Source organism: Desmodus rotundus, chromosome 7, assembly GCF_022682495.2.
Source record: "Desmodus rotundus isolate HL8 chromosome 7, HLdesRot8A.1, whole genome shotgun sequence".
Taxonomy (NCBI): Eukaryota; Metazoa; Chordata; class Mammalia; order Chiroptera; family Phyllostomidae; genus Desmodus; species Desmodus rotundus.
The window spans coordinates 110,961,770-110,988,150 of NC_071393.1; the positions used below are offsets into that span (position 1 = coordinate 110,961,770).

The 26,381-nt window shown below is 46.9% G+C and overlaps 1 protein-coding gene across 1 annotated transcript in view; it reads left to right on the forward strand.

The window, feature by feature from the left end:
- Window positions 1-1,123: 1,123 nt before the first annotated feature.
- Window positions 1,124-26,381, forward strand: part of PLEKHH1 (pleckstrin homology, MyTH4 and FERM domain containing H1) — a 53,154-nt gene continuing 27,896 nt past the window's right edge. The window contains exons 1-4 of the mRNA XM_053928489.1: window positions 1,124-1,301; window positions 10,781-10,939; window positions 24,860-24,922; window positions 25,761-25,910. Coding sequence (XP_053784464.1) covers window positions 10,814-10,939; window positions 24,860-24,922; window positions 25,761-25,910 — 339 coding nt within the window. The 5' untranslated portion in view covers window positions 1,124-1,301; window positions 10,781-10,813. The remainder of the gene's footprint in view (window positions 1,302-10,780; window positions 10,940-24,859; window positions 24,923-25,760; window positions 25,911-26,381) is intronic.

The following is a 26,381-nucleotide window of genomic DNA, read 5'->3' on the forward strand; positions in this document are numbered from 1 at the left end:
ACAGACTGGGCTGACCATCCCAATTCCCAGGAGCTATTGAATCTATTTGCAATTCAGCCCCAGGAGTCCAGTTGGCCCAGTTTAACTTTCCACCTTGGCCTCCTGAACTCCTGGGACCATCTTTTCACAGAGTCTGAGCTCTCAACCTGTGCAGGAGAATCACCTGGGGAGCTTGCTAGCTGGCCAATTTCCCAGCCTTACCTCCAGAGATTCAGATTCAGACCTGGGCTGAAGCCAGGGGAGCCTTCCCTACCACCTGGCCTGAGTCTTCTGAAGCTCCTTTGGAGAAGCCAGCCCTGGTGGTGTTTGCCTGTTCATTCGTTTGGGGATGAAAGTTTTACCCCATACGCACCTAACCAAAAGTTGAGTGATCCAACCCCTGTGTGTGTAGGATGACACTGGTGAGCTGAGGGATTGTAAGCCGTTGAAGAACAAGGGTGCACTGAAGCCAGCCCTGCAAACTGCCCAGCAGGCTGTGTCCTGTTGCTTTTCTGCCCTCTTGGGCATCTCCTTTAAGTAAGTAACGCATGCATACATACGCATACATACACATAAACACATATGCAAGCAAGCTACCCTCTGGGCTGCGGTGACTTTTTTTTTTCATCCATATTACAAATCAATCTGTACCCCAGTGGGACAGGTTGTTTGAAATAAGAACTTCTGCTTCAAATATCCGGGTGTTAAAGTTTGTACAGGTTGCCAGACAAATGCTGAAACCTCCTTTGGTGGTGGGGGTCAGGGTCTGGTCTTGCCCCCCTGAGAGGGTCCCACGCTTGTCGGGAGCAGAGCTGACCCAAGGGCACGCACACCGTCCCTTGTGACTGCTTGTGTGGCCTCCGCAGAGAGGTGGGGGCCGGAGCCCGGGAGACCCTCAATGTCCACGGGCCCGTCACCCCAGAGACGAGCCCAGCGGTGCGGAGAGGTGGGAAGCTGGAGCCCGCTGAGGTCATTTCCTGTGCCTCTCCGCGAGCTGCCCGAGAGCCGAGCTCTGCCTTTAAGGAGCGGGCGGGGAGCAGGCGGGGCGGAGGGAGGGAGCGCAGCAGAGCGTTGAATGGGGCGCAGGGAGGTGCGGCTGGCCTCGCCTTTGTACCGCCTGCCTGCGGGCACCCCTCCAGGCCCCAGCCTCTCCCTGCCCCGCCCATCCCGACCCCTGCTGCCGGGAAACGGAGACCCGGCGGCTGCTGTGGACTCAGACGATATCGACGCAAGGTCAGCGGCGGACACGCGGAGGGTGCCCGTGTGCCCGCCCTGTGCCGTGTGCCGGGTGCGCGGCTGGGACGCCCGCGAGCTCGCTAGAGGTGAGTGGCACCATGCGCCCCTTGGGCAGGGATGGGCTAGGGGTGTGCATTGGCCTGGAAGGTGTTTGGCTGGGCAGAGAGGACCGGACGCCTGTGGCCGGAGGGCGATTCCCGAGCAGGTGCCTCCCAGCCTGGAACCGAGCTTCCAGCAGCTGGGAGCGCTGGGAGCCGCGCGGGTTAGGCTCAGGTACCCACACCAGGAGGCGAAGAGTAGACTTTCTAGGGAACACCGGGAGTTTGCGACCGGCTGGATCCAGTTGCTCACGGGAAAGGCCCTCGGAGTGTACTTTCAGGCTTTCCACCGCGTTGCCTGTGCTCTCGCTTGGTTTCATTCTTCCCTCTGTCCTCCCCACCTTATCTTAGATTTTTCTCTTCTGTGATTTCTCGGTGATTCTCTTCAGCCTCGACTCCTAGAGGCAGGTCAGCGGTGGCGAAAAGAAAACAAGTCAGGCGCCGAACGACACCAGGAGCTTTGTGTCCTAGAAACCTCAGAGAGGAATCGGTCACTAGGGGCCAGGGGGCCTTAATGGGGGGATGGCAGAGGCAGTGAAGACCCTCATCAGAGAGCAGAATCCGCACCCTGTTGATTTCTCTCTGTTGGGTCATCTCCATAAGCTTCCACTATGAATCCACCTCATAAAACTCTTCCAGACAGAGCCTTAGTTCCAGCTAAAACTTCTGCGTGAACGGTCATTTTAGTAACAATTCCAATGGAAAAGTCATTGGTTCCTTCATAAGACTTTTTGGACTGATAAGCGCCAGACACTGTATATAGTAACATGGCATAACACTTTATAAAACATTAATTCCAGTATTTCTGCATATTATTATCTCCATTTTACAAGAGGAAACAGACCCAGAAAAATTGTGATTTGCTCAAGTTCATATAGCTAAAAAGTGGAAGAGGCCAGAGACATCCAACCGTCTTAAATTCCAAAGGATTCGGTCCACTGTCCAGTCACCCTCCCTCCATGGTAGGCTGCTGAGAGGGTCTGCTCAGAGCCGGGTTATGGTGGGGTACATCCTGTGCTCCCCAACTCATTGAAACTAACATTGGGGAACCTCTGGTGCCCCTTCTGCCCTCTTCAGAAATCACCAGCTAAGAGGAAGAAGTCTGTACCTCCCACTCTACTTCTCTCCTCCCTCTGCACCCCTCCTTACTAAGTGGTCCCTTCTCTCTAGGAGGCTGCATACTGTCTGTGCCAAGTCTGTGCTCCTTCTGGGTTGCACAGTGCTTTATTCATGCTGACGGTAAGGTGCCAGGACTCCCTCACTCCTGATCCAGGTAACTTCATAGAAAGCTGACTGCTGAGCCACCTTCCTGAAGAGTGGTCTCTCCCCTCTGTAAAAAACTAATGCAAAACTGTCCTCCTCCCCAGGGAAACAGGCACTTTTTCCTGACTGGAGTATGAATTAGAACAGCCACAAGGGAGGGCAATTTAGACTATTTGGCCATTTAAAAATGTATATCACTTAATTCTACAATTCCATTTCTAGGACTCTTTATTCTTCAGATATATTCTGATGTGTATGAAATGATGTATAGTCATTGAATATTCATTGCCACATTGTTTATTTTAGCAAAAGGTTTCAAACAACCCAAATGTCTGTCAATAAGGGACTCTTAAATACAGCCACCCACCATTTAATGATGTGGTTACATTTTGATAAATGCATCGTTTGGTGATGCCGTCGTGTGCAAACATCGTAGAGTACATTTAGCAAACCTGGGTGGTAAGCCTACTACATACTAGGCTATGTAGTGTAGCCTATTGCTCCTAGATGACAAACCTGTGCAGAATATTACTGTTAAAAAAAAAAATTAAATCAAGCACAAAACAAATGATGCAATCGAGAGGTTTTTTTAGTAAGTAGAAAGAGTACAGTCTAAAATAACAATAAAAAGTATTCTATAGTAAATACATAAACAAGTAACATAGTTGTTTGTTATCATCAAGTTTTATGTACTAGAATCAAAGTTATGCTGTTTGGACTTCCGGCCAAGATGGAGGCATAGGTAGACACACTGTGCCTCCTCACACAACAATAAGAAGGACAACATCAAATTTAAAAACAAAAAACAACCAGTACTGACAAAAAATTGAACTGTATGGAAGTTCAGCAACCAAGGAGTTAAAGAAACATTCATCTAGACAGGTAGGAGGGGTACAGACAGGCAGCTGGGCCGAGAAGACTCACAGCAAGGCAGTGGCCGGAGGACCAGGGGTCCCACATTTGTGGGCAGATAAACTGGGAGGAACAACTAGGGAGTAAGACAGAGGGAGAAACCCAGGCTTCCATGAGGGGAAATAAAGCCTCAAAACCTCTGACTGTAAAAATCTGTGGGGGTTGCAGCATCAGGAAAAACTCCCAGTCTCACAGGAGAGTTCATTGGAGAGACCCACAGGGTCCTAGAATGTACAGAAACCCATCCACCTGGGAATCAGCACCAGAACTTGCTTGTGGGTAGCAGGGGAAGTGACTAAAAGCCAGCAGAGAGCAGAGCAAGCGACATTGTTCCCTCTCAGACCCTTACCCCACAGATAGCGCCACAACCCAGCCAAGTACATTGGCCCGCCCTAGTGAACACGTAAGGCTCCGCCCCATACTACGTAACAGCTGTTCTGAGATAAAGAAAGATGGCCCAAATGAAAGAGCAGATCAAAACTCCAAAAATACAACTAAGCGATGAAAAGATAGCCAACCTATCAGATGCACAGTTCAAAACACTGGTAACCGAAAGGCTCCACCGAGGAAGAAATGCCAATCAGCCACAGAATTAGGCAATACAGAGCTTTATTGGGGTTTGTGCACCCAGGCGAGGTTGCCTGGTCCACAGAGCGGCCGGGGAAGTCTATCCTGCGGCCAATATGGCGGGGCTTTATACACCAAAATTCTGATTGGCTCCCCTTGAGGGCTGGGGATTGGTCTCCTGGAACAAAGCCATGATCCATCATTGGTGGTTCCCCTGGAGCTCCAGCTGTCAGTCGGATATCCCCACCCATCCTGATATTCTGACATCTTTAGGGGATAAGGGGTGGGCTTAGGTTGCCAGGGGGATATCCCCCGCCCATCCTAATATTCTGACATCTTTGACAGGATAAGGGGTGGGCTTAGGTTGCCAGGGGGATATCCCCGCCCACCCTAGTAACCAGGACGCTCACAGAAATGGTTGAGTATGGTCACAAAATGGAGGAAAAAGTGAAGGCTATGAAAAGTGAAATAAAGGAAAATGTCCAGGGAACCAAGAGTGAAGGGAAGGAAACTAGGACTCAAATCAATGATTTGGACCAAAAGGAAGGAATAAACATTCAACCAGGACAGAGTGAAGAAACAAGAATTCAAAAAAATGAGGAGAGCTTAGGAACCTCTGGGACAACTTTAAACACTATAACATCAGAATCACAGGAACGTCAGAAGGAGAAAAGGAAGAACAAGAAATTGAAAACTTATTGGAAAAAATAATGAAGGAGAACTTCCCCAACCTGGCAAATGAAATAGACTTCCAGGAAGTCCAGGAAGCTCAGAGTCCCAAAGAAGTTGGACCCAAGGAAGCACACATAAAGACACAGCATCATTACATTAGTCAAGATTAAAGATAAGGAGAGAATCTTACAAGCAGCAAGAAAAAAGGAGACAGTTACCTACAAAGGAGTTCTCATAAGACTATCAGCTGATTTCTCAGAAGAAACCTTGTAGGTGAGAAGGGACTGGCAAGAAGTATTCCAAGTCATGAAAGGCAAGGAACGACATCCGAGATTACACTGTCCAGCAAAGCTATTGTTTAGAATGGAAGGGCAGATAAAGTGCTTCCCAGACAAGGTCAAGTTCAAGGAGTTCATCATCACCAAGCCCTTATTATATGAAATGTTAAAGGGACTTAACTAACAAAAAGATCAAAATTATGAACAGTAAAATGACAACAAACACAACTATCAACAACCAAACATAAAAAGAAAAACCCCTAAAACTCAGCAAAACAACTAGAACAGGAACAGAATCACAGAAATGGAGATGACATGGAGGGTTACCAGCAGGGAGGGGGAGTGGGGAGAATGGAGGAAAAGGTACAGGGAATAAGCAGCATACATGGTAGGTACAAAATAGACAGGGGGGAGGTTAAGAATAGTCTAGGAAATAGAGAAGCCAAAGAATGTATATGTACAACCCATGGACATGAACTAAGGGGGGCAAACGCAGGTGGGAGGAACGGTGCAGAGTAGACGGGAATAAAGGGGAGGAAATGGGACGAGTGTAATAGCATAATCAATAAAATATATTTTTAAAAATATGTGCTGTACGTAATATGCGCTGTTCTTCTCTACGAGTGGCATCTCCACAAATATGTGAGGCATGCGTTGTGCTATGAGATTACATCGGCTGTGGAGACTGTAGGAGATAAGAATTTTTCAGCTCCATTGTCTTTTGGGAACCATTGCATATGCATTTCATCATTGACTGAAACATTGTTATGTAGCACCTAATAGATTTCAATAAAGATGTTAAAAAGCAAGAAGGGAAAACGGGGTATATTGCTACAGGATGATCTCTACATTATATTATGTACAGTGTGTTTAGTGTGCCACCATCTGTGTGTGTGTGCAACATATATATGAACTTGTCTATACACTGACTATCTCTGAAAGACACAAAACCCCGTAACGGTGGTTTCCTAGTGTCTCTGAAAGACATGGAAACCCGTAACAATGGTTTCCTGGCTAGAACTATGGATGAAGTACAGGGGTAAGAAGAATCCTTACTTTGCATTCTTTACTTTTTGTTAAACTTTCAAAGGTGAAGAGGTAAAATCATTTTTAAAAATCCCCTGACCTTCTCCCCAAGGTGGATCAGGTGGTAAGCACATCTGCGGGCCACATCTCCTCATCCGCCCAGAGCGCTGCTGGTTTGCCTTTGTTTATTGATGGCAGCTGTCATTTATTGAATGCTCACTGTGTGCCAGGCTTTTGTAATATCCCCTTTAATTCTCAAAAAAATCCACATAGCGTGGTCTACGAAATTACCATTTTTGTATGGTTCAAATTAATGTTATTGCCCTCAGTTTCAAACTGGAACTGAGGCTCACAGAAGTTGAGCAAATAATTTAAGGTCACAGGATTAATTAGTGCCTGAGCCAGTATTCGAACCCAGGTCTGTTTGGTGCCTGAGTGCGGGATCTTCCTTACTATACTCTGCTGTTGCTCTTTGCTGGTTTTGTTCTTTAGGGATGCTACTCCTGGTTGTCCGAGCCCCTTCTTTTGGTATTTAGATCCCGGAAGGCTGGAACTTATCTTTTCCTGTTCTCCCCCAAGGCTGAGAAATGTGATGCTCAGCACACAAATGGGGTCAAATGCGTGTTGTTGGCTTGATCAAATGATGAGGCCAGCTCAGAGGGAGCTGTGTCCCTGTGTCCACTCACCCTCCCACAGTTTATCCTCAGAAAGGGGGCACAGAGTTCTTCCTCTCCCACCATTGGGCAGGTGGTCAGGCTAGTTGAGCGGAGCACTTTCAGAAGATGGAGGTAGCCCATCACCAGCAAGAGGACATCACAAAAGGTGCTCACACTCAGGGAGTGAACCATAGTGAGGTGATACGAGAGAGCCCAGTAGAAATTGTACCCAGAGCAGTGTCCCCATTACCCTCTGATGCCCCCTGAAGGGACCTCTGACCTCTTTCTTTTAGGCTCTTGTGTTGATTGGCCACCTTTGCAGAGAAGTTCCAGTATATGCAGACTGGAGAGCTGAGCCTTGCGGGCCACCAGTCTTTATTCATCTTTATGGGACCAACATCGCACATAGGAATCACTTAACAAAAGTTGGTTGAATTAAATTTAATCTCAGCATTTTGTCAATTTCTGGTCAAATTCCTCAACTTGCCAGGGTATCTCAGGCCAAGTTTGTGTTTTCTCTGATGCAGGCCCCAAGTTTGAAGTCACCTAACTACTGTGCCCTCTTTCCACCACCCACCCTACCCGAAGCCCCTTCCTCCGAGGGGGATCTCTGCTGACCCCTGTGAGGTGACAGTCTGGGGCGCTAGAGGACTCAGCGAATTCAGAGCTGGTGTCTAGCCCTTGGCAGTCATTTGACTTGCGCTGCTTAGCAGTTCAGCATGCTGGGCACTAGTGGGAATCAAGAGAACTAGGTTTCACCAGAGTGGCCATGAGTTGATAATTGTAACTGGGGGGACGGTAGGTCCATGGGGATTTATTGTACTGTTCTCCCTAATTATGAGGAAAAAAAAGAAAAAAAATGAGCTTGTTTTAGTCTCCATCTCATGTCCTGTCTCTTATTTTCCCATCTGTTTTTGCCGTTAATGTTGTATCTGGGTTAAACCAGCCTGTTGGCGTGAGACTCTACCACCTCTGCTGAAGCATCTTCATGGAAAGAGGATGTTCTCTCTATTGAGGAATCAGGATTCTTGGCCCAGTGCTGGTACTACTTAACTGTCTCTAAGCAAGTCACAGATGTGATGAGTTTTCTCATCTGCTCATTGACCTGCATCTCGGGGATACTGAGAGGATAAGGAAACAATAACGCTCATGGCAATGCTTTGAAAAGTTAAGAACCATTCTGTAAGTTTATTTCTGCTCATCCTTGTGCATCTTTATGGTAGGTTCAAGTGCAAGGTGACTTAGCAGGTGAGATTCAACTTAATGGTATCTTCCCTTTATATCTTGGGTTTTATAGCTGCTTCTCTGACCACCTGCTTCTGTTCAAAGAGCCTCTGAGTGGGCCCTGTACTTGGCAACAGGCACCTTGCTCCAGATCTGTTTTGAAACTTCTTAGCTCTCCGCATGTGGAGACAAGCCTAGCGTGATGCCAGCCCTCTGGCCAGCATCCCAAAGAGCAAGGAGAGGATTAGCAGGCACCTGACTGGTTCAAAACCATGATGTCATGAAGATGCTTGATCAGGGGAAGCACTCCCTTCAGTCTAGGTAAAATCCTAGATGTCAGGGCCAGGCAGAGGCCGATGACACATTTTATTTCCAAAGATTTTGATAACTTGGATTTCCACTCCCCATGGAATCTGAGCCACACCTTTGACAATCAATAAGAGACAATTAAAATCCACCAAACTCATCACCACAAAACAATTGTTTTCTCTGCCCCTTGTTTTCACTTGGATGCTTTCAGGGCTAATTCGTAGCTCTGGGCTAGGTGCAAGACTTTCAGATCCTAGTTTCAAATGTACCACTTTTTAAAAATTCATCTGCGGAAAAGCAAAAGCCCCTTAAGGGACAAAGCAAATCAGATGTGAGGACTCAAAGCCTTCTCTGGGGGCCCCCACAAGGTTTTGTTTTGTCTTTTCAGCTGTGATCTTAGCTCAGCCGAGGTCATGTTTTGCTTTTGTCTTTTGTCTTTCTGCCCGTTCCTGCTGGTCCCAGTCCTTTGAGGTGGGGATTGCTGGGAGGTCACAATGTCGGGATTGTTTGCGGTGACACTTCCGGGAGAGCAGGGCTGAGATCATAGGTCCAGTGTTCTGAGCAGCCCAGAACCAAAAGACTTAAGACACCAGACCCATCAGTGGTTTAATTGTTGGGCCTTTCCCTACAGGCCTGTTGACCCTGTTTTTTAAATGAAAAGTCAGGACATGTGATAACTGTCTGTGCTTATGGAGTCTATGGTGTCAGAATAGTTAAGACCAGAGTACCCTGAAAAACCTGGAATATAGGCTCATCTTAGTGCCCACGATCCTGAAAGATCTTATAAAATATTTCTTTCACTCTTAACAGTCTACCTCAGTCTTTGTGAAATCAGAATTCCTTCCAGTTTCTAGATGGATAAAGAGCACAGTGGCTAAGAACTGGGACTTTGGAATGAGATCCTGGTGCAGACCTCCCTGTGTAAGCCGGCCAGTCTCCCTCTTCCTCGGTGTCCTCCTGTGGGACAGTGGACCACTGCCTACCCTTAACTCATGGGTTATAAGGATTAAAGAGGCCGCACGTGCCTGGCATACAGCAAGAACCAAATAAATGATTGCTATTTGTGGTATGTAATGGGAGAAAGATACTTATAAAAGTCAAATGGGAGGCGGGAAGCAACATTGGTGGTTAACCCATGGAAGACAAGCTCCCTAGTGCACCTGCGCAATCGTTGGCGGCAGTACAGGAGGTGGAAGGGTTTTCTGAGGCCTCGTGGCTCCTGTGAAAAGGGAATGGGGATGTGAAAAAGAACAAATGTGCGCTATGGAAAATTCCAGGGATACATTCAAGTTGAGAGACCAGTGTAAAGAACCCCCAACGTACCCCTCACCCAGCTTCAAAAATTAACATTTGGATAAATCTTACTTCACGTATCTCCCTCCCCTCCACTCCTCACGCCCTGCCATGACGTGTTTTGAAGCAAATCACAGACATTATGTCATTTTACCTGTATATCACATGTATCTCTAACAGATGACATTTTAAAAATATCAACCTAAAAAAAAGTACGGTTGTTCTTTAAAATTACCTAATACTAGGGTGACTGTATGTCATGGTTTGGGACAGACCAAGTTTTTGCTTGTTGCCAAACGTAAGTACTAGTGGCAGCCCAGAGCGGGGGTTTTAAAGTCCTGTTGGTGGCTGTGCCTTCCGGCCTTTCCCTCCTCTGTGTTCATCTGTGCCTGTATCACTTCTCTCATGCACACATACACCCTTCATTTTCTTTTTCTTCTCTAGGATATGTCCAGGAGAGTCTGGGTAAATTCTCCTAGCTGGAGAAATTATAGGTGTCTATTTGATTTGTTCTGAGTTTCTATAAAGTGTTTTCCAAAGGTTTGTGACTTTCTCCACAGGCTGCCCCATTTCCCTGCTCCTATTGATCTGTATATTGATTCGCTATTGTGACTGCATTGTAATTTTGCTATTAGATTTCCTTGAAAAACTCAAAGACAAGGGACCTCTGTTATTTATCTTTGCATCTCCAGTGCTTAGAACAGTGTCTGGCACATAATGTTCATTGAATGGATAAAAATTTGTTAAATGCAATTATTGAATGAAAAAATGAATGAGCCCTGCCCTGGCCAGTGTGGCTGAGTTGGTTGAGCATCATCCTGTAAACTGAAAGATCACTGGTTTGATTCCTGGTCAGGGCACATGCCTGAGTGGCAGGTTCGGTGGTGATACGGGTGCGTACAACAGGCAACCAATCGATGTTTCCCACATCAGTGTTTCTCTCCTTCTTCATCTCCCTCCCTTCCCCTCTCTGTAAAATCAGTAAGCATGTCCTCGGGTGAGGATAAAAAAAATAAATGGGACTAGATTCTTGTTATAGTTTCTCAGGTTTTGTGATCCCCTGAGGTTGCTCAGCTAACCTGTGATAGAATGAGACACACTGAGCTAAGAAAGGGGGGCCACAGGACAGAGGGAGAGCAGGGACTAGCTCACCTACCCCTGCCCTGTTTTCTCTGCCCCCCTTTGGTCTCCTCTCCTCCTCTCCCAACATAACTCTTCCTCCCACGCTTACTTATCTTTCCCTCTCTCTCTGTGTGCTGGTTCTCAGGACTCCCTGGAATATCCAAAAGTTGATTCCATCATGGCTGAGCTCAAGGTGGAGACACGGGCCAGCATGGACTGGCAGAAACGCTGCCTGGCCCTAGAAACCCAGCTTTTCCGGTTCCGCCTACAAGCCGGCAAGATAAGGGAGCTGCTTGCTGACAAGGTGAGTTCTGGAGAGCAGGTGGCTGCCTAACCTCACTGTAGAAGTCTGTGTCAGAGGGGGCCAGAGTTAGAGAGAGAGAGTTGGGGAAGGTGAACTTTCTTTTGTTGTTGTTTTATTTACGTATTTTTAATGGAAATATATTTGACATATAGCTTTGTGTAATTTAAGGTATTCAACATGTTAATTTGATACGTTTATACATTGTAATATGGCTGCCATCATAGGGATAATTAGCTCTATTGTGTTAATATTATAATTTCTTTTAAATATTTTATTTATCTTTTTAGAGAGAGAGGAAGAGAGGGAGAAAGAGGGAGAGAAACTCAGTGTGTGAGAGATACATTAATCGGTTGCCTCTCACACGTCCCCAACTGGGGACCTGGCCCACAACCCAGGCATTTGCTTTGACTGGAGATCAAACCTGCAACTTTTTGGTTCACAGGCCAGCGCTCAATCCCCTTGAGCCTCCCAGCCAGGGATGTCATTTCTTTTCAGTGGTTGGAATGATTAAGTTCTCCATATTCACTCTACTGCCCATTTGATCCTTAGGGCGTACTTCCTACTCATTACAGGAAGGTGGAATTTTTATAAGATGCTTTTCAAACATGCAAAATGAAACCCACCCAAGGAAGTCTTTTTTAAGACCAAAATCAAAGTAGTTTATTAAGCTGTTGTCCTCTGGCATCCCCCTGCTCTGCTTCTTTGCATGGCACACCAAAGAAATGACACAGATTGTCTTGGTCCTCCATCACCTCCTGCATCACATGTGGCTGCAGGCGAGGTTCTAATATTCCATTAACATCTCTTCCATGTGGGGACGGAGGATGTTCTAGGAGAGGAGACTGGAAATCTCCACCCTACTGTTCACCCTCCATTAAGCATAGGAGCCATGGAAGGCAGCCTGGTTTCCTGGTGACGAGAACACAGGCTGTGGAGCCAGACATACATGGCTCTGCCACTTATTACCTATGTGACTCTGGGCAAGTCCATTCACCTCTAAGGCAGGGACACAAATGTCTACCTTTTGGAGTTATTTTGAGAATTGTATCAGATGACATATACAAAGGTTCTGGCATAGAATAGGTCTTAATTGGGAACAATTATTATTTTTACAGGCTTGGGTGGGCTGGTCTGGGAAAGTGACTACCATTCATAATGTTTCTGTAGGCAGAAAGCTTCGAAATGGCTTTCAGTGGTGTTTTGGAACATAACTCCTCTAGAGAGTAGAGACCTTCACTAAAACCATATGTATAAAAATAATCTTAATTGAGTCAACCATTCTCTGTATAGTTTTGTTTGTAGTATCTGTCTGCTTAGCAAACCCTTCTTTTATAGTACAAAAGTAAAATTCAGGCCACCTTCCTCCCAGTAACGTCGAAGTCTTGATTAGTAAAGCCTGAATAAATGACCTGCTTTAGTGATAGGCCCACAGCCTGGAGTCCAGGCAGATAAGTTATTGGCATCAGCTTTGCATTTCCCCTGCTGAGGGGAGGGGCCCTGAACTAGCCTGGACTAGAACTCGTGAACCTTGGGTCTGTTGGCATTGCCATCTCATTCAGGCTTTGCAGAACAGATTGGCAGGGTTCCTACGTTTGTGGTTCAGGCCCTGCAAATAGAAAGGGTAGAATTCTACCACCTCAGGGAACGGGAAGCAGGCTTTAGATAGTGCTTCTCAAGCAGTGGTCCTAGGACCCCCTATGCCAGAAACTCAGAGTGCTTGTTCAGCATGTGCATTCCTGGCCCCCCAACCCTCCTGATTCAAGTCTCCTGGGGTGCTGCTCATAACCTGCATGTTTAACAAGCTCCCAGAAATGGATTTCACACACTGTGAAACTTGAGAACCTTGCCTTAGGTTATGGTATTGGGGAAGGTGTGCGAGGGAAGGTAAGGATACGTAGGGCTCAGCCAGCTAGTCTAAACACATCTCAGAGGCAAGAGACTTCCGTTTCTAGCAATATGGACAATGAAACAACCTAAAAAAATGACCACTGGGAAACACCTAGACATACTGGATTAAATATTTAAAATATCCTTCTTAGTTTAGAGCTGCACACTGAAAAAAAAAAGGGATACTCAGCGGGCAAAATAAAGAGGAAGAACCCAAGTGGTGCTCAACTCTGGCAGTTGAGAGGGATGGGGTATGTGGCTGGCCTCCCTTCAGTAATGAAAAGTTCGAGGTTTGAATTTTAACATCTGTGGAGAGAGAAGTGAGGTCTGGCCATTTGGAGGCTGGGCTTGACACTGAAACTTCCATGGAACGTCAGGACTATTAAAGGGCCTTGCCCTAAATGAAGGTAGACGAAGAAAAGAAAATCATCCGCCTGCAAGGGAGATGACAGAACAGCTTCTCATACTGAGCCAAGGCTCAGGGAAGAAAAAAAAAAAAAGAGGGAAAGAAAAAAAATGTTCCATGGAAACCTGATGATGATATTGGTTTAACATTAGAATTTCTACTGTATGAATTACAAACCCTCAGTGCTGGGGCAGAAATAACCCTGGGAAACTTTGTTGGAACAGGCACAGAACCTCTCTGGAGAAACAGACCTCAACCCAGATCCTACAGAATCCTCAAAAGAAAAAAAATAAGCCTTAAGGAAGGTGAATATATGATTCAGAATGACTAAATACTGAGAAAATAATCTACAGTGAGTGAGAGTCCAAATATACAATGACCATGGGGGTCTAGTCATAATTGAACTGTTGGCAAGATACTATAAAATAAATGAGTTTAAAACTATCAAAGACAGTTCTGGCTGGTGTGGCTCAATGGATTGAACACTAGCCTGAAAACTGAAAGGTCATGGGTTCGATTTGTAGTCAGGGCACATGCCTGGGTTGCAGGCCAGGTCCCCAGTTGGGGTGTGCGAGAAGCAGTCAGTCAATGTCTCTTTTGCACATTGATATTTCTCTCCTTCTCTTTCTGCCTCCCTTCCCCTCTCTCTAAAAATAAATAAATAAAATCTTTTAAAAAGACTATTGAAGACATAATGAAGTAATTGAAAACATGAGACAAGAACAAGACACCATTCAAAAAGATCCGGTAGACTTTAAAAAGAACCCAGTAGAACTGCTAGAACCCAGCAGAACACTGAAATGAAATGTTCAGTGGATAGATGAAACACCAGATTAGGTACCACTGATGACAGATTTAACAAACAGAAATGCGGACCTGAGGAGACCATGCAGAATGCGGCACAGAGAAAGAAAGACACAGAAGCTGAGACATGGATGCTAGAATTACGAGATCCTATATAAGATTCCAGAGGTGGAGCAGAGAGAGAAGAAGAGACATTAACAAAGAAATAATGGCTTAAAATTGTCTGAACTTGATGAAAGACATGAAGTCCCAGATTGAGGAAGCAGAATGAATGTAAACAGGATAAATTTTTTTAAATCCATGTCTATTATACTAGCTAGATTATAGTTTGGCTGCTGTAAGAAAGAGCCCAGCCCTGGCTGGTATGGCTCAATTGGTTGGGTGTCGTCCTGCAAATTAAAAGGTTGTGGGTTCAATTCCTAGTCAGGGCACATGCCGGGTTTTAGGTTTGGTCCCCAGCCTGCTGTGTGCAAGAGGCAATCAATCGATGTTTCTCTCTCACGTCAATGTTTCTCTCCCTTTCCTTCTCGATAGAATTAATTTTTTTTAAAAGAAAAAAAATTAAATAAGAAAAACAAGAACCCAAAATAACAATGGCTTCTATCAGACAGAGCCTCACTTTCTTCTCGTGTAGTACCTCAGACTTAAGCAGTCTAACTCTAGACTGATACCTGCTGCACGTTTGAAGATGCTTCATCCTAATGTCCACCCAACCCTTGCTTTTAAGTTCACGACCTGCAGGTTGCATTCATTTCTTCTGTTCACATCCCCCTGGTAAAAACTTGGTTACCCAGCTGCAGGGAAGATTGGAAAGCAGAGTTTTTATTGTGGATAACCATGGGCTCTACTAAGTTGGAAGTTCAATTTGTATGAGAGAGAAGGGGAGAACAGATGGGGAGCAGAACTGGGGAACATTTAGCAGTTGGTAAGTCTAGAATTTGAATTTAGGATAATAGGAATAACATATAGAATATATAACTTTCAAATTAATTGAGCAGGGAAATGGAATAAAGGAAGTCTATTAAATCCAGGCAGGAAGAGGAAAAAAAGAGTATAGAAAAAGAGGAGTAAATAGAAAGCACCAAATGCCTATTTTGGGAGGCTTCTGGCCAAGATGGAAGCGTAGGTGGATACACTTCGCTTCTTCAAACAACCAAAAGAAGGAAAACAACCAATTTAAAACCAAAAAACAACCAAAACTGCCAGAAAATCAAACTGCATGGAAGTCCAACAACCAACGAGTTAAAGAGGAAACATTCATCCAGACTGGTAGGAGAGGTAGAGACAGGCAGCCAGAACAGAAGAGGACACGTGGCAAGGCAGTGGCTGGAGGACCGGCGGTCCCACATTCACATGCAGATAAACCAGGAAGAATAACTGGGGAACAAGACAGACCACACAACCCAGGGTTCCAATGCAGACAAAATAAACACTCCAAACCTCTGGCTGTAAAATACTGTGGGGGTTGAAGTGGCAGGAGAAACTGCCAGTCTCACAAGAGAGTCCCTTCGAGGAGCCCACGAGGTCCTAGAACATACACAAGCCCACGCACCTGGGAATCGGCACCAGAGCAGCACCTTGAAGGGTGCAATTCATTTGTGGGTAGTGGAGCCAGTGACTGAAAACAGAGGAAGAACTGAGCAAGTGGCATTGTTTCCTCTCTGACCCCTCCCACACACACAGTGCCACAATGCTGTGAAGTGGTTTCTCTGCCTTGGCGAATACCTAAGGCTCCACCCCTTACAATGTAACAGGTACACCAAAAGAAAGAAATATGGCCCAAATGAAAGAACAGATTAGAACTCCAGAAAAAGAACCAAGTGACGAGGAGATAGCCAGCCTATCAGATGCGTAGTTCAAAGCACTGGTAGTCAGGATGCTCAGACAAATAATTGATTACAGACGTAAAATAAAGGAAGCACTGAAGACTATACAAGGTGAACAAAGCAAAACATACAGGGAACCAACAGTGAAGGGAAGGAAACTGGGGCTCAAGTCAACGGTTTGGACCGGAAGGAAGAAATAAACATTCAACCAGAACAGAATGAAGAAACAAGAATTTTAAAAAATGAGGAGAGACTTAGGAACTTCCAGGGCAACTTTAAAATGTTCCAATATCCGAATCATAGGGGTGCCAGAAGGAGAAGAGGAAGAGCAAGAAATTGAAAATTTATTTGAAAGATTATTGAAAGAAAACTTCCCTAATCTGGCAGAGGAAATAGATTTACAAGTCCAGGAAGCTTAGAGAGTCCCAAAGAAGTTGGACTCAAAAGAGGAACACACCAAGACACATCATAATTACATTACCCAAGATTAAAGATAAGGACAGAATCTTAAAAGCAGCAAGAGAAAAGGAGACAGTTACCTACAAAAGAGTTCCCATAAGACTATCAGTTGATTTCTCAAACCTTGCAGGCAAGAAGGGGCTGGAAAGAAATATTTGAAGGCATGAAAGGCAAGGACCTACATCCAAGATTACTGTATCCAGCAAAACTATCATTTAGAATGGAAGGGCAGATAAAGTGCTTCCTGAATAAAGTCAAGTTAAAGGAATTCACCATCACCAAGTCCATACTATATGAAATGTTAAAGGGACTTATCTAAGAAAAAGATCAAAACTATGAACAGTAAAATGACAACAAACTCACAACTATAAACAACTGAACCTAAAAAAAAAAACCCAGTAACAACAACCTACACAAACAACTAGAACAGGAACAGAATCACAGAAATGCAGATCACATGGAGGGTTATCAGCGGGTAGTGGGGGAGAATGAGGGAAAAGGTACAGGGGAATAAGAAGCATAAATGGTAGCTACAATAGACAGGGGGAGGTTAAGAATAGTCTGGAAAGTGGAGAAGCCAGAGAAGTTACATGTATAACCCATGGACATGAACTAAATGGGAGGAATGCTGGAGGGGATGGGGGTACCAGGTGGAAGGGGATAAAAGAAAAATATGGGACAACTGTAATAGCATAATCAATAAAATATACTTAAAAAAGTAAGCACCAAATGCAACAGTAGAAATAAATTCAAATATATTGGTCATAAGGAGACATATACAAGAATGTACATTGCAGCACTGATGTATGAAAAATGGGAAAAATTCTAAATGTCTATCCACCAGGGATGGATAAACATTGATATGTTTGTACAATGGAACACGACGTTTCTGTTAAATATAAATCAAGTAGAACCGCATTGGTAAATTCAATAAATCTCAAAAACCAACATTGAACCAAAAAGGTCAGAAGGAGATATATAACAATAAAGTTTGTGTAAAGTTTTAAAACTTGAAAAGTGGCAGTGTCTGTTGTCTAGGGGTACATACAGATCGTAAATACCAGGAGAGGAGTAACATTGGGGAGCAGTACACAGGAGGCCTTGGCTATCTGTGATGATCCATTTCTAAAACCATTTCTGACAAAAATTAAAATTTGGCATAGCTGGATGGGGGATACATGTTTTATTAAAAATGGTTCTGTACATGTTTCTGTTGGCCTGAAATATTTCAAACTAAGAGATGTTTTGAAGTGCCTCTCTCCCCTAATCCCCAGGCGCCTTAAACACATTATTAATAAACACCTTCTTTTTCCTCAGCTCCTTGGGTCTGGGTAGTTTGAACTCTCATAATATTAGCTCCTTCTCTTCCTGTCCACTTTTGATCTTCCTGTAACCAGAATGACCTCCCATAAAAATATTGGGAGCTCAGAAAAATGTTGGGACTTGGGTAAAGAAAGGGGAGCATGCGGACACAGGGCAGAAGAGACCAGGAGTGTAGGAGGAAAGAGGGGAGGACGATACCTTAAGTAGGGATCGTGGGCTGGGAGACATAAGTAAGCAAGAGGGCTGAGACTTAAGGAAGAGGTGTGTTGGAATTCTTGGTGGCAATTCTTCAGGCTCTAAACACCGTGTTGCTCCTTGTGGGATCTGTGCTTGTCACCCGATCCCACCTGTCACCTGATCTGTGTAATCACTCCCAAGCCAAGAGGTTTTCCACAGTGTAGTAAGGTAAGTTTCAAATCCCAGGAAGAGGTGATTGGGTTTCTCAGGAGAGCTCCCGTTGAGGCTGAACCCAGGTCCTGTCTCTGTCACTCATCCCAGAGCATACTTGTCACTCATCGTCAGTACCCACCAGGTGCACCTGGGTGAGCCAGGTCAGTGGGGTCCCTCTGCCCCCTCCACCTGTCCCCACAGCTTGCTCATCTGTGGCAAGGTACAGAGCCTGGATGACTGATGGCTGCTCACTCACTGCTGGCTGTCGTGCAAGGCTAGCCAAGCCTGAGTGTTTGCCAGGGGGACAGCCCTGCCCCGGATCAGATTCCAGCCACTGGCTGCTGAGGCTCGGAAGTGTGCCCTTCCTCCTTCCCCACCACGCAGCCTACTCATACCTGACTTCCTCTTGCAGAACTGCCATTCTGCACTTGGAATAATCTGAGCTAAAAATAATTCCTTTTTAAAGAAAAAATGTCAAGGCTGCCAGATAATCCCTCACTGAAGGGTGAGAGGAGATGAAGGGTGAGCGGGGAGACAGTGCTAACCTGTTTCTGCTGTCGCACCTCTCAAGGTCTGGTGTGTGGCTGTCATGGTGGCCAGGGCCACCCCATTCTGGAGCCAGGTGAGTTGGGGGTTCACATTCCATCCAGTACAGGAGTCAAGGGCTTGGCTAGTGTCTCAGAGTTCACCTGCGCTCTGCTCCCTGGCAGGCGTTTCCCCAGTTCTCTTCCTTGGTGTGCTGAGAGGTCACAAAAGTGAGTCACATCAATTTAAAACTTGGCTGCTGTTGTAAGAGGCCGTGCTGATGGCTACTGAAAGTCCCTTGGCCTCTCCTTGTTCTTGCTAAACTTGTGCCTCAGGTATCCCATCAGAAAACTGGGATGTATCTATCCACAAAAGAGCTTTGTAAGAAGTATCATGGCGAAATGGCATTGACATTAGAACTGATACAGGTTTTACATTTTTCATTTATTTACTTCCTACCTGTTCCCAAAAGGGATTTGAGTGGACTTAATTAAAAAGAAGATCTAACTAATAAAACAATTTTCACACTTTGGATTGAATATTTTTAACTGAAGCAGCTTTTCCCAAGTCCTGTTCTGATGGGACCGTGTGCACTTCCTGTTTTTTAGAATCCCTTACTAAGTTTGTTAACCAAGCTTTTGAAATACATTCAGTTTTATATTTATGTGTCAATGTCAACAATTTGTAACTCAGGACCTGTTTTGAATGTATAAGTGACTCAGTTCAGTTTCCTTAAACAGAAGAACAATGAGTATCGCTCCTCCCCCCTCTGACTGTGGATTATACAGAGTCCGCAGTTCAGTTTAGGCACCAGGTTTGCAACGTATGGATCAAACACGAGGCCCAGTGAAGACCTTGGAATTTTTGGAAAGGCCAGGGACTGTAAAAGGGGAATACTAGGACTGTGAGGAGTGTTTGGAAATGTGTTGAAATCAGCACCAAGTCATCACAGTCAGCCTTAGCAGATCTCTGTTGGAAGCAGGTGCCTTCTAGAACTTTTCCTCACTGTGTATGAGCATAGGAGCGTGCACGCCGGGGTGTGTGTGTGGTAGAGATTTTTTTACTGTCTTCCTGACTGCCCCATTTTTATAAGGCCCACTGTAGACAGTATTCCTCAGGACCCGTAGCGTCGGTAGAGCTCCGGACTCCTGTGAAGCCATTCCAGAACCCTGTGCGGAAGGGTTAGGCCTGGGGATGCCTCCCCGAAGGAATCAGTTAGCTTTACTTTGCATTCTGTGGCCAGTCTAGTGTTGTTCAGGATGTGGTCTGTGGACCACCTGCATCGGATCACATGGCATCTTCTTCTCAAGCACATTCCTGGGTCCATGCCTCAGACTTGCCAAATAAAAAGCTCTGTGGGCAAGGCCCAGGAATCTGCCTGTAATGGGGTCCCCATGGATCTTTGCACCCTGATAGTCTGAGATCTACCACTGCAAACGCCTGCCTGGCCCTGCCCCAGGGCCCCATTCGGCTCTCCTAGTGGGCGCCCTGAGCCCCGTGTGCCCAAAGGAGGTTCTGGGCTGTGGGAGTGCAGTGCAACCCACAGACAAGACATAGCGCCCTTTCTCTCCTGCCTCTTCTGTAGTCAGACACGGGGGCAGCCCCAAGGTCGTGTATGTTATATTTTGGGGAATATGCATATGTTTTCAGTTGAACAGAAGAAAAGATCTACTCAGAAACAAAGCTGAAAACCACCGTCTTTGATTACAGCAGTTAGAATCATTTAATAGCTAAAACTGGGGTTTGCAGACCCAGATGCTTGCAGGTAGCTTAGATAAGGGGACTCCGGGGGGACTCAAGGGCTGGGCTTTGGCTAGAAGAGGAAGAGGTTATTGCCAAAAGAAAATATAACCCTAGTGTGTCCAGATCTCCTGAGTTCTCCAGAGAAGCTGAAGCCGGGGATTGTTTGTGGGCTCTGGGTTTTTCCATGGCACGTGGGAGGCACAGCGCCTGACTCTACAATAGGCTCTGGAGCCAGTCCTCCGGAGTGTACATCGGGCTCTGTCTCTTCGCTGTGAGACCTTAGGCACATTACCTAATTGTTCTAGTCAGTTTCCCTATCTGTACAACAGGGATAATAGTACCTGTCTCCTAGGATTGGGATGAAAACCAAACAAGTTAGTACGTGTAAAGTATGTGAGCCCATGGCAGACGCAGAGCAGTGGCCTCATTTAGTTGTATCTGTGTCGGCTAGAGGCCCACAGCACTGTCGGTCTTACAAGACCCTCTGCAGGCTAATGGTTGGCCTTTAAACCTCCGGCTTAAAGCCATTCTTTCCGTAGATCACAGGTGGCAAACACAAGGCCCACGGACCAAATCTCGCCCTCTGCCTTGTTTTATCCAGCCGGGCACCTTGTTTTTACCCAGCGGCAGCTCCGAGCTCTCACTTAACTGTTAAGGAATAGTTACATTTATACAGTCCTAAAGTTACATTCAGCCCTTTGAAGGCAACCGCGAGGCTGATGTGGCCCCCGGTGAAAATGAGTTTGACACCCTTTTGTGTAGATGGATCCTAAGTAGGATGACCATATAACTTATCATCTAAACAGGACACTTTGGAAAGAGAAGGAAGACCCTGTTGCTAATTGTTACGGATGACAGATGAACAGACTGTCCCAGGCAAATGATGTCCCTGGTCCTAAGTGCCATCTTTGTATACGAAAAACCATTACGTGACATCTGTCTGTAAACTGCTCAGTAAGTGCCAGGCGGTCCACGCGAGTTTATGGGACGCATCTTGTGTAATCTTCAGCAACACCCTGGGAGGTGGAGACTCGATAACTCTTTATACCTGTGAGGACACCGAGGCACAGAGAGGTTAAGGGACTTATCTAAAGCCACACCATGGCAGAGCCATTTGGGTTCCAGAGCCTTAGGGAAGGATATCAAACCCTCTTTTCAAAGGGAAGCTAAGACCCAGGACGGCGTGGCTCTTGGCTCAGGCAGCTGCTTGCCATGGCGGACTGTGCCTAGAGCAAGGGGGAGCTCTCGCTGCGCCCGCCCACCGTCGTGGCGCTGATGTTTCACAGCATCACCAAGGGTTACAAGGAGCTGCAGACATGGATGGGGATTGAATACCAGGTCGGTGCCAAGTGCATTTCATCGGGTCGCTGCAGCCAGTTCTCAGGCAGCTGATGAGTCTCATGTGTGAGTCGCAGCTGGTGAAAGTGGATCCTACCTAAAAGTCAGCCGCCTAAACCCGACACCTCCTTGGCTGGTGGGTCACCCGAGACCCACAGACTAAAAGGACAGCTGAGGACACAGCCCTAAGGAGCCCTCTGAGAGAAGAAACAGTGCTGAAATGAGGGGTGGCCCACCCCGAGCTCCAGCATCTCAGAGCTCCAGGTACGGCCCTTTCAGCGAGTGTAAAGAAGAATGATCTACCATCATGAAAGGCACCGATGCTGGGACTGAGAGAAGGTGTTCTGGCACAGACACACCTGGTAGTTGCCTCGGCAGTGGAGAAATGTGCTTTCATAAAAAGTGGAGGGAAACACGATGCTAAAAATATTCTATTCAAACAAGAACGGCGAAGTGTTGGTAATAGTTGGAGCGCAATGATGGATATATAGATGGTCCTTTTAAAAGTTTCAGATGTTCAAAATGTTTTCCATATTCGAAGTTAGTTTTAGTGGAAAAAGAAGATTCCAGCATGGGGGTGGGTACAAAAGGCTTTGAGTCTGCAGTGTCCTTGCAGGGAAGATAAGGGCAGCTGGGGGGGTCGGCAGCAATGGGGACCCTGTGGCAGCCGGCCCAGGGCTGGGAGGAGCCCTTCCTTTCTATCTGCTTCGGTGATAGCATACCTTAAAGGGATATTAAAATCTCGAGGGGAAAAATGCTCACTACACTGTCAATAACAGAGCAATTTCTGGCTCTGAGCAGTATCCTTGGCCACTCTTAACCCAAAAGGAAATGTATAGCTGAGAGGTAGGACTCAAATATCTTTTATTCTTCACTCTACCTTGGTTTCTCCATTTGTAAAATAGGAAGACAAATGTTTCCATCAGATGAAGTTAGAAAATACCACAAACATGAAGGTCACAAACATGAACTATCACTTCCTGTGGGAGGCCTGTGTCTTCCCAACTACAGAGCAGATGCTACATCTAAATGGTCTAGTTGACGGTCCATCTAGGAGACTTATCAAGAATCCAGAGCCTTCCCATGCAGTATTTCATTGTATTCTTAAATGCTTCTGGTAATTGCATTATTTAGAGTTGGTTTTGACGTGGGCAAACTCCAATTCGGACTGGCTTAAGCAAACCAGGAATTTACCTGGAGGATCTGGGACAGCTCACAGAACTGAAGGAACCGCCTGATAATCACGACCTGGTGACGGGTGTGTCTGTTCTCTGCTGCATTTTTCTGGCTCTTATCTCTTGTCTTTTGATCCCAGATTTTCAGATTCCTGGAAAGAGAACCTGACTGACCAGCTCTGGTGTCACAGTGGGGAGGGTTATACAGTACGAACCTGGCCACTGAAGGCCACCGCTGTGCGTCAGCCCTCCCCCTGCCCCCGAGTAGAATTCCTTTTGCACTGGGTAGCCGCCCTGTGACCATAATACTGGTTTGTGCTGTGTCGTTATCTTCCCTGTAGCTTCAAGCAAATGTTTGAAGGTCAAGGGACTCTTGTAAGACAGGCCCAAGGACTGTTTGGTTGTGGAAAGGTCAGCTGGTTCTGCTGCACGTTTCTGGCCAGAACGAACCCTCCTTCTCAGGCCTGACCTGAGAGGTTTGATCGTGATTATTGAACCCAGGAGAGGCAGGAAGAGATGGAGGCCTCTTTGGTCTGAGCACATGAATACCTGTCACAGGTGGTGCTGTCCATTGGGAGCCCTAGGGGCATTTTTGTTTAAAATCTTGAGTTTTGCTTGGGAACCTCAGATCCTCTCAAGAGGAATGTGTACTGCAAGCACCTGTGTCTCCCCAGTCCCAAGCAGGAGAAACAGCTGGATGAGGAAGGGCTGCACTGAGAAGAGAGGTGCCCCAGCCTCTCAGGCGTGAAGTACCCCCGGGTAACTCTCCTTGGCTCCTCTTCTTCACCCTTTAATGAGGGGTAGAAGGGAGAATTTCAGCTGGGAAGACGAGAGATTGGGGAAGAGAAGGAATTGCTCTGTTCATTGGTGACTGTCAAGCCAGAGTCCAGGCCAAAAGGAGAAGGTTGAGTCATGGAGCGGAGGCCACGTCTGCAGAGAGGGTGTGGGCATAGGCTGGACCAGAGCTGGGAGAGAGCAGGGACCTGTCCGGCCTCACAGAGGACAAGGCTAGGATATTGTGCCTCTGATGTACGCTGAATGCATCTGTGCTGCTCTGGGGCAGGGCGGGTTGGGGAGGAAGCAGTTGGTTGACTGGGCCTTGGAACGGGGCCTTTGACAGGAGACTTGGATGCATGCTCAGTCTGCTTCTGCAGCCTTGTGTGATGCTGTGTGGTTAGGGCTGCGCACAGCTGAGCCCTGAACAGGGGAAGGTGGGGGCTGAAATCCAGCCACACTCCCCTTGCCATCCCATGAACTCCGTGGGCCGTGGGCCGGTGAGCAGCGCCTTAGGCTTCAGCTTAGATCCTGGTCCCTGACAGGCTTCCATCTATAAGAACATTGGTCTCTTTGCGTGGGCTTAAGATTCCGGAATTACCAGCCTCCTCAGACCTGAATGACATACCTCTACTGGTAGCAAAGTAGAATTTTAAAAATGAGTCTTGAGCTCCTCTACTTCTTTAAGACTAAAAGAAATCAAATAAGGTGATATCTATGAATGCCGTTTAGAGTCAGAGGCATCCTTGACGGGGTGAGGAAGTCTCTGTCCCCAGCCAGGGAGCTATTCTGAGGTGGGAAGGAATATTCTCTCACTGATGACGTGATGGCAGCTCGTGAGGGGACATGTTCCATGCCAGGTGCCTGGGCCAGTAGTGGCAGGGCACTGCCTGTGATCAGCGCTGAGAGGAGGGAGGCATCAGGGAGAGGAGACGGAGGCAGGACTGAGACCGGGGTGGGAGTGCCTCAGGAAGAACTACAGCAGCTCCGCCGACCTTCTCTGGGTGCCTGGCACAAGAAAGCAAGAATGAGGCTTTTCCTCCCTCAGCAGAGAGGACAGCACCGTGGCTGTTTGCCCTCCCCTAAGTTCAGGATATGAGCACCAATGGTTGCCATGGAATCTTTATCCTGACCCCCTGAGCCCACTTGAGATGGGCAATTCAAGCCCAGCCCCTGAGGAGTGTGTGCACAGTTCACTTGCAGAGCCTGGATGTCCTGGGCACAGTGGGGACACCATACCTACGTCTCCTCTTTGTCTTGGGTTGAGCAGATGCAGGAGCTGGAGCAGAGGCTGCAGGAGGCAGAACAGAGAGCAGAGAACGCGGAGACCCAGGTAACTGGGGGAGGGGATTGAGAAGAGTGACCATTGGCCTTTCCTGCCCCTTCCCATGGACTCTTGAATACACTCATCCCACTGAAGAGGTGCTCACAGGGACAAGGACAACCAGCAGTCATGCATTAGAACTGCTGAACAAATTAAGGTGTGGAGCTTTCGATGGGTACAGATGAGTGGTTAAGTGTCGGTACAGTGAGTGGGTGAGTGGATGAGTCCAAATACACTAGGTTATGCTGGGGTAACAAATTAAGCGTGACATCTCGCGGTTTATCACATTTACTCCTCACTCATCGTACCTCTCCACTGAGGGTGAGCTGAGGATCCTGCTTGACACGGTGATTCAGGGATCCAGGCTGGTGGAGTGCCCTGTCCGCTAACTGGAGCATCTGGAACACACAGCCTCCTTGGGTGCCATGGTAGGGAAAGAGCTGGGTGCTCATGCACCAGCTCTGACGCCCTTGAGCCCAGAAATATTGTGTCGTTCCTCTCAGGCCCATTGGCTGGAGTGAACTGCATGCCCATCTAACGATAGGAGGGCTGGAAATAGCGGAAGCATGTAGACATGCAGTGAGCAGCAAATGTCTGTGCCACAGCGAGACTGGAGCAGTTCCTCCCCAGGGCTGTTGTCCTGTCCAGCTTGTCCCTGCTAGGGACCCCAGAATTAGAGGACCCAACACCTTGTCAGTTCCTTCCCTCCCCCCAAGATGAGGCTTAATAAATGGTCACTGAATTAATTGACCCAACAGCCCTGGGTGAGGACTCTGTCTGGGAATCACAGTTTGGGGTATCAGGAAGAGTCACGTCCCAACCCTACAAGACAATTGGTCCTTTTCAGGTGAGTGTGATGGAAGAAAAGGTGAAACTGTGCAATCTGAAGGATGTGGGTTCAGCAGGCAGCCTGCACCAGAAGTACCAAGAGTTGCTGAAAGCCATGCAGGGCAAAGATGAGCTTATCGGCCAACTGGAGGCACAGCTGGAGAAGCAGGTAAGGGCTACCCAGCAGCAGAGCGCAGAGCGCCCGTGCCCTCTGCAACATCTGTACCCATTGGCCGCAGTTTCTTGAAAAGAGCCCCTCTGCTTGGTGGGGAGCTCACTCCCTCTTGAGACTGTTCTTTCACGTGGAGATTTCATTATTGGCAGGTGCATTAGGAGCCAGGCAGGGGGTGCAGCGGGAAAAGGACCTTGGAGGCAGAAGGATCTGGGTTTGAATCCCACTTCTAGCACCTGCTGCTCTTGAGCTGTGGGCAAATTACTCAAGTCGCTGATTCCCATTTTACACATCAACACAATAGAGGTTGTCATACATCAGAGAGCCGTCAGGAGAATGAACTCAGTGATCTGTGTGTTGCATCAGCCATGAGGCTGGTGTTTGGTAAGGAGAGCTTTGTTTCTCCACCCTGGCCTCCTGCTCTGCTAGCGCGAGGGACCTGACACTTGGCCCTGGTGTCAGAGCAGC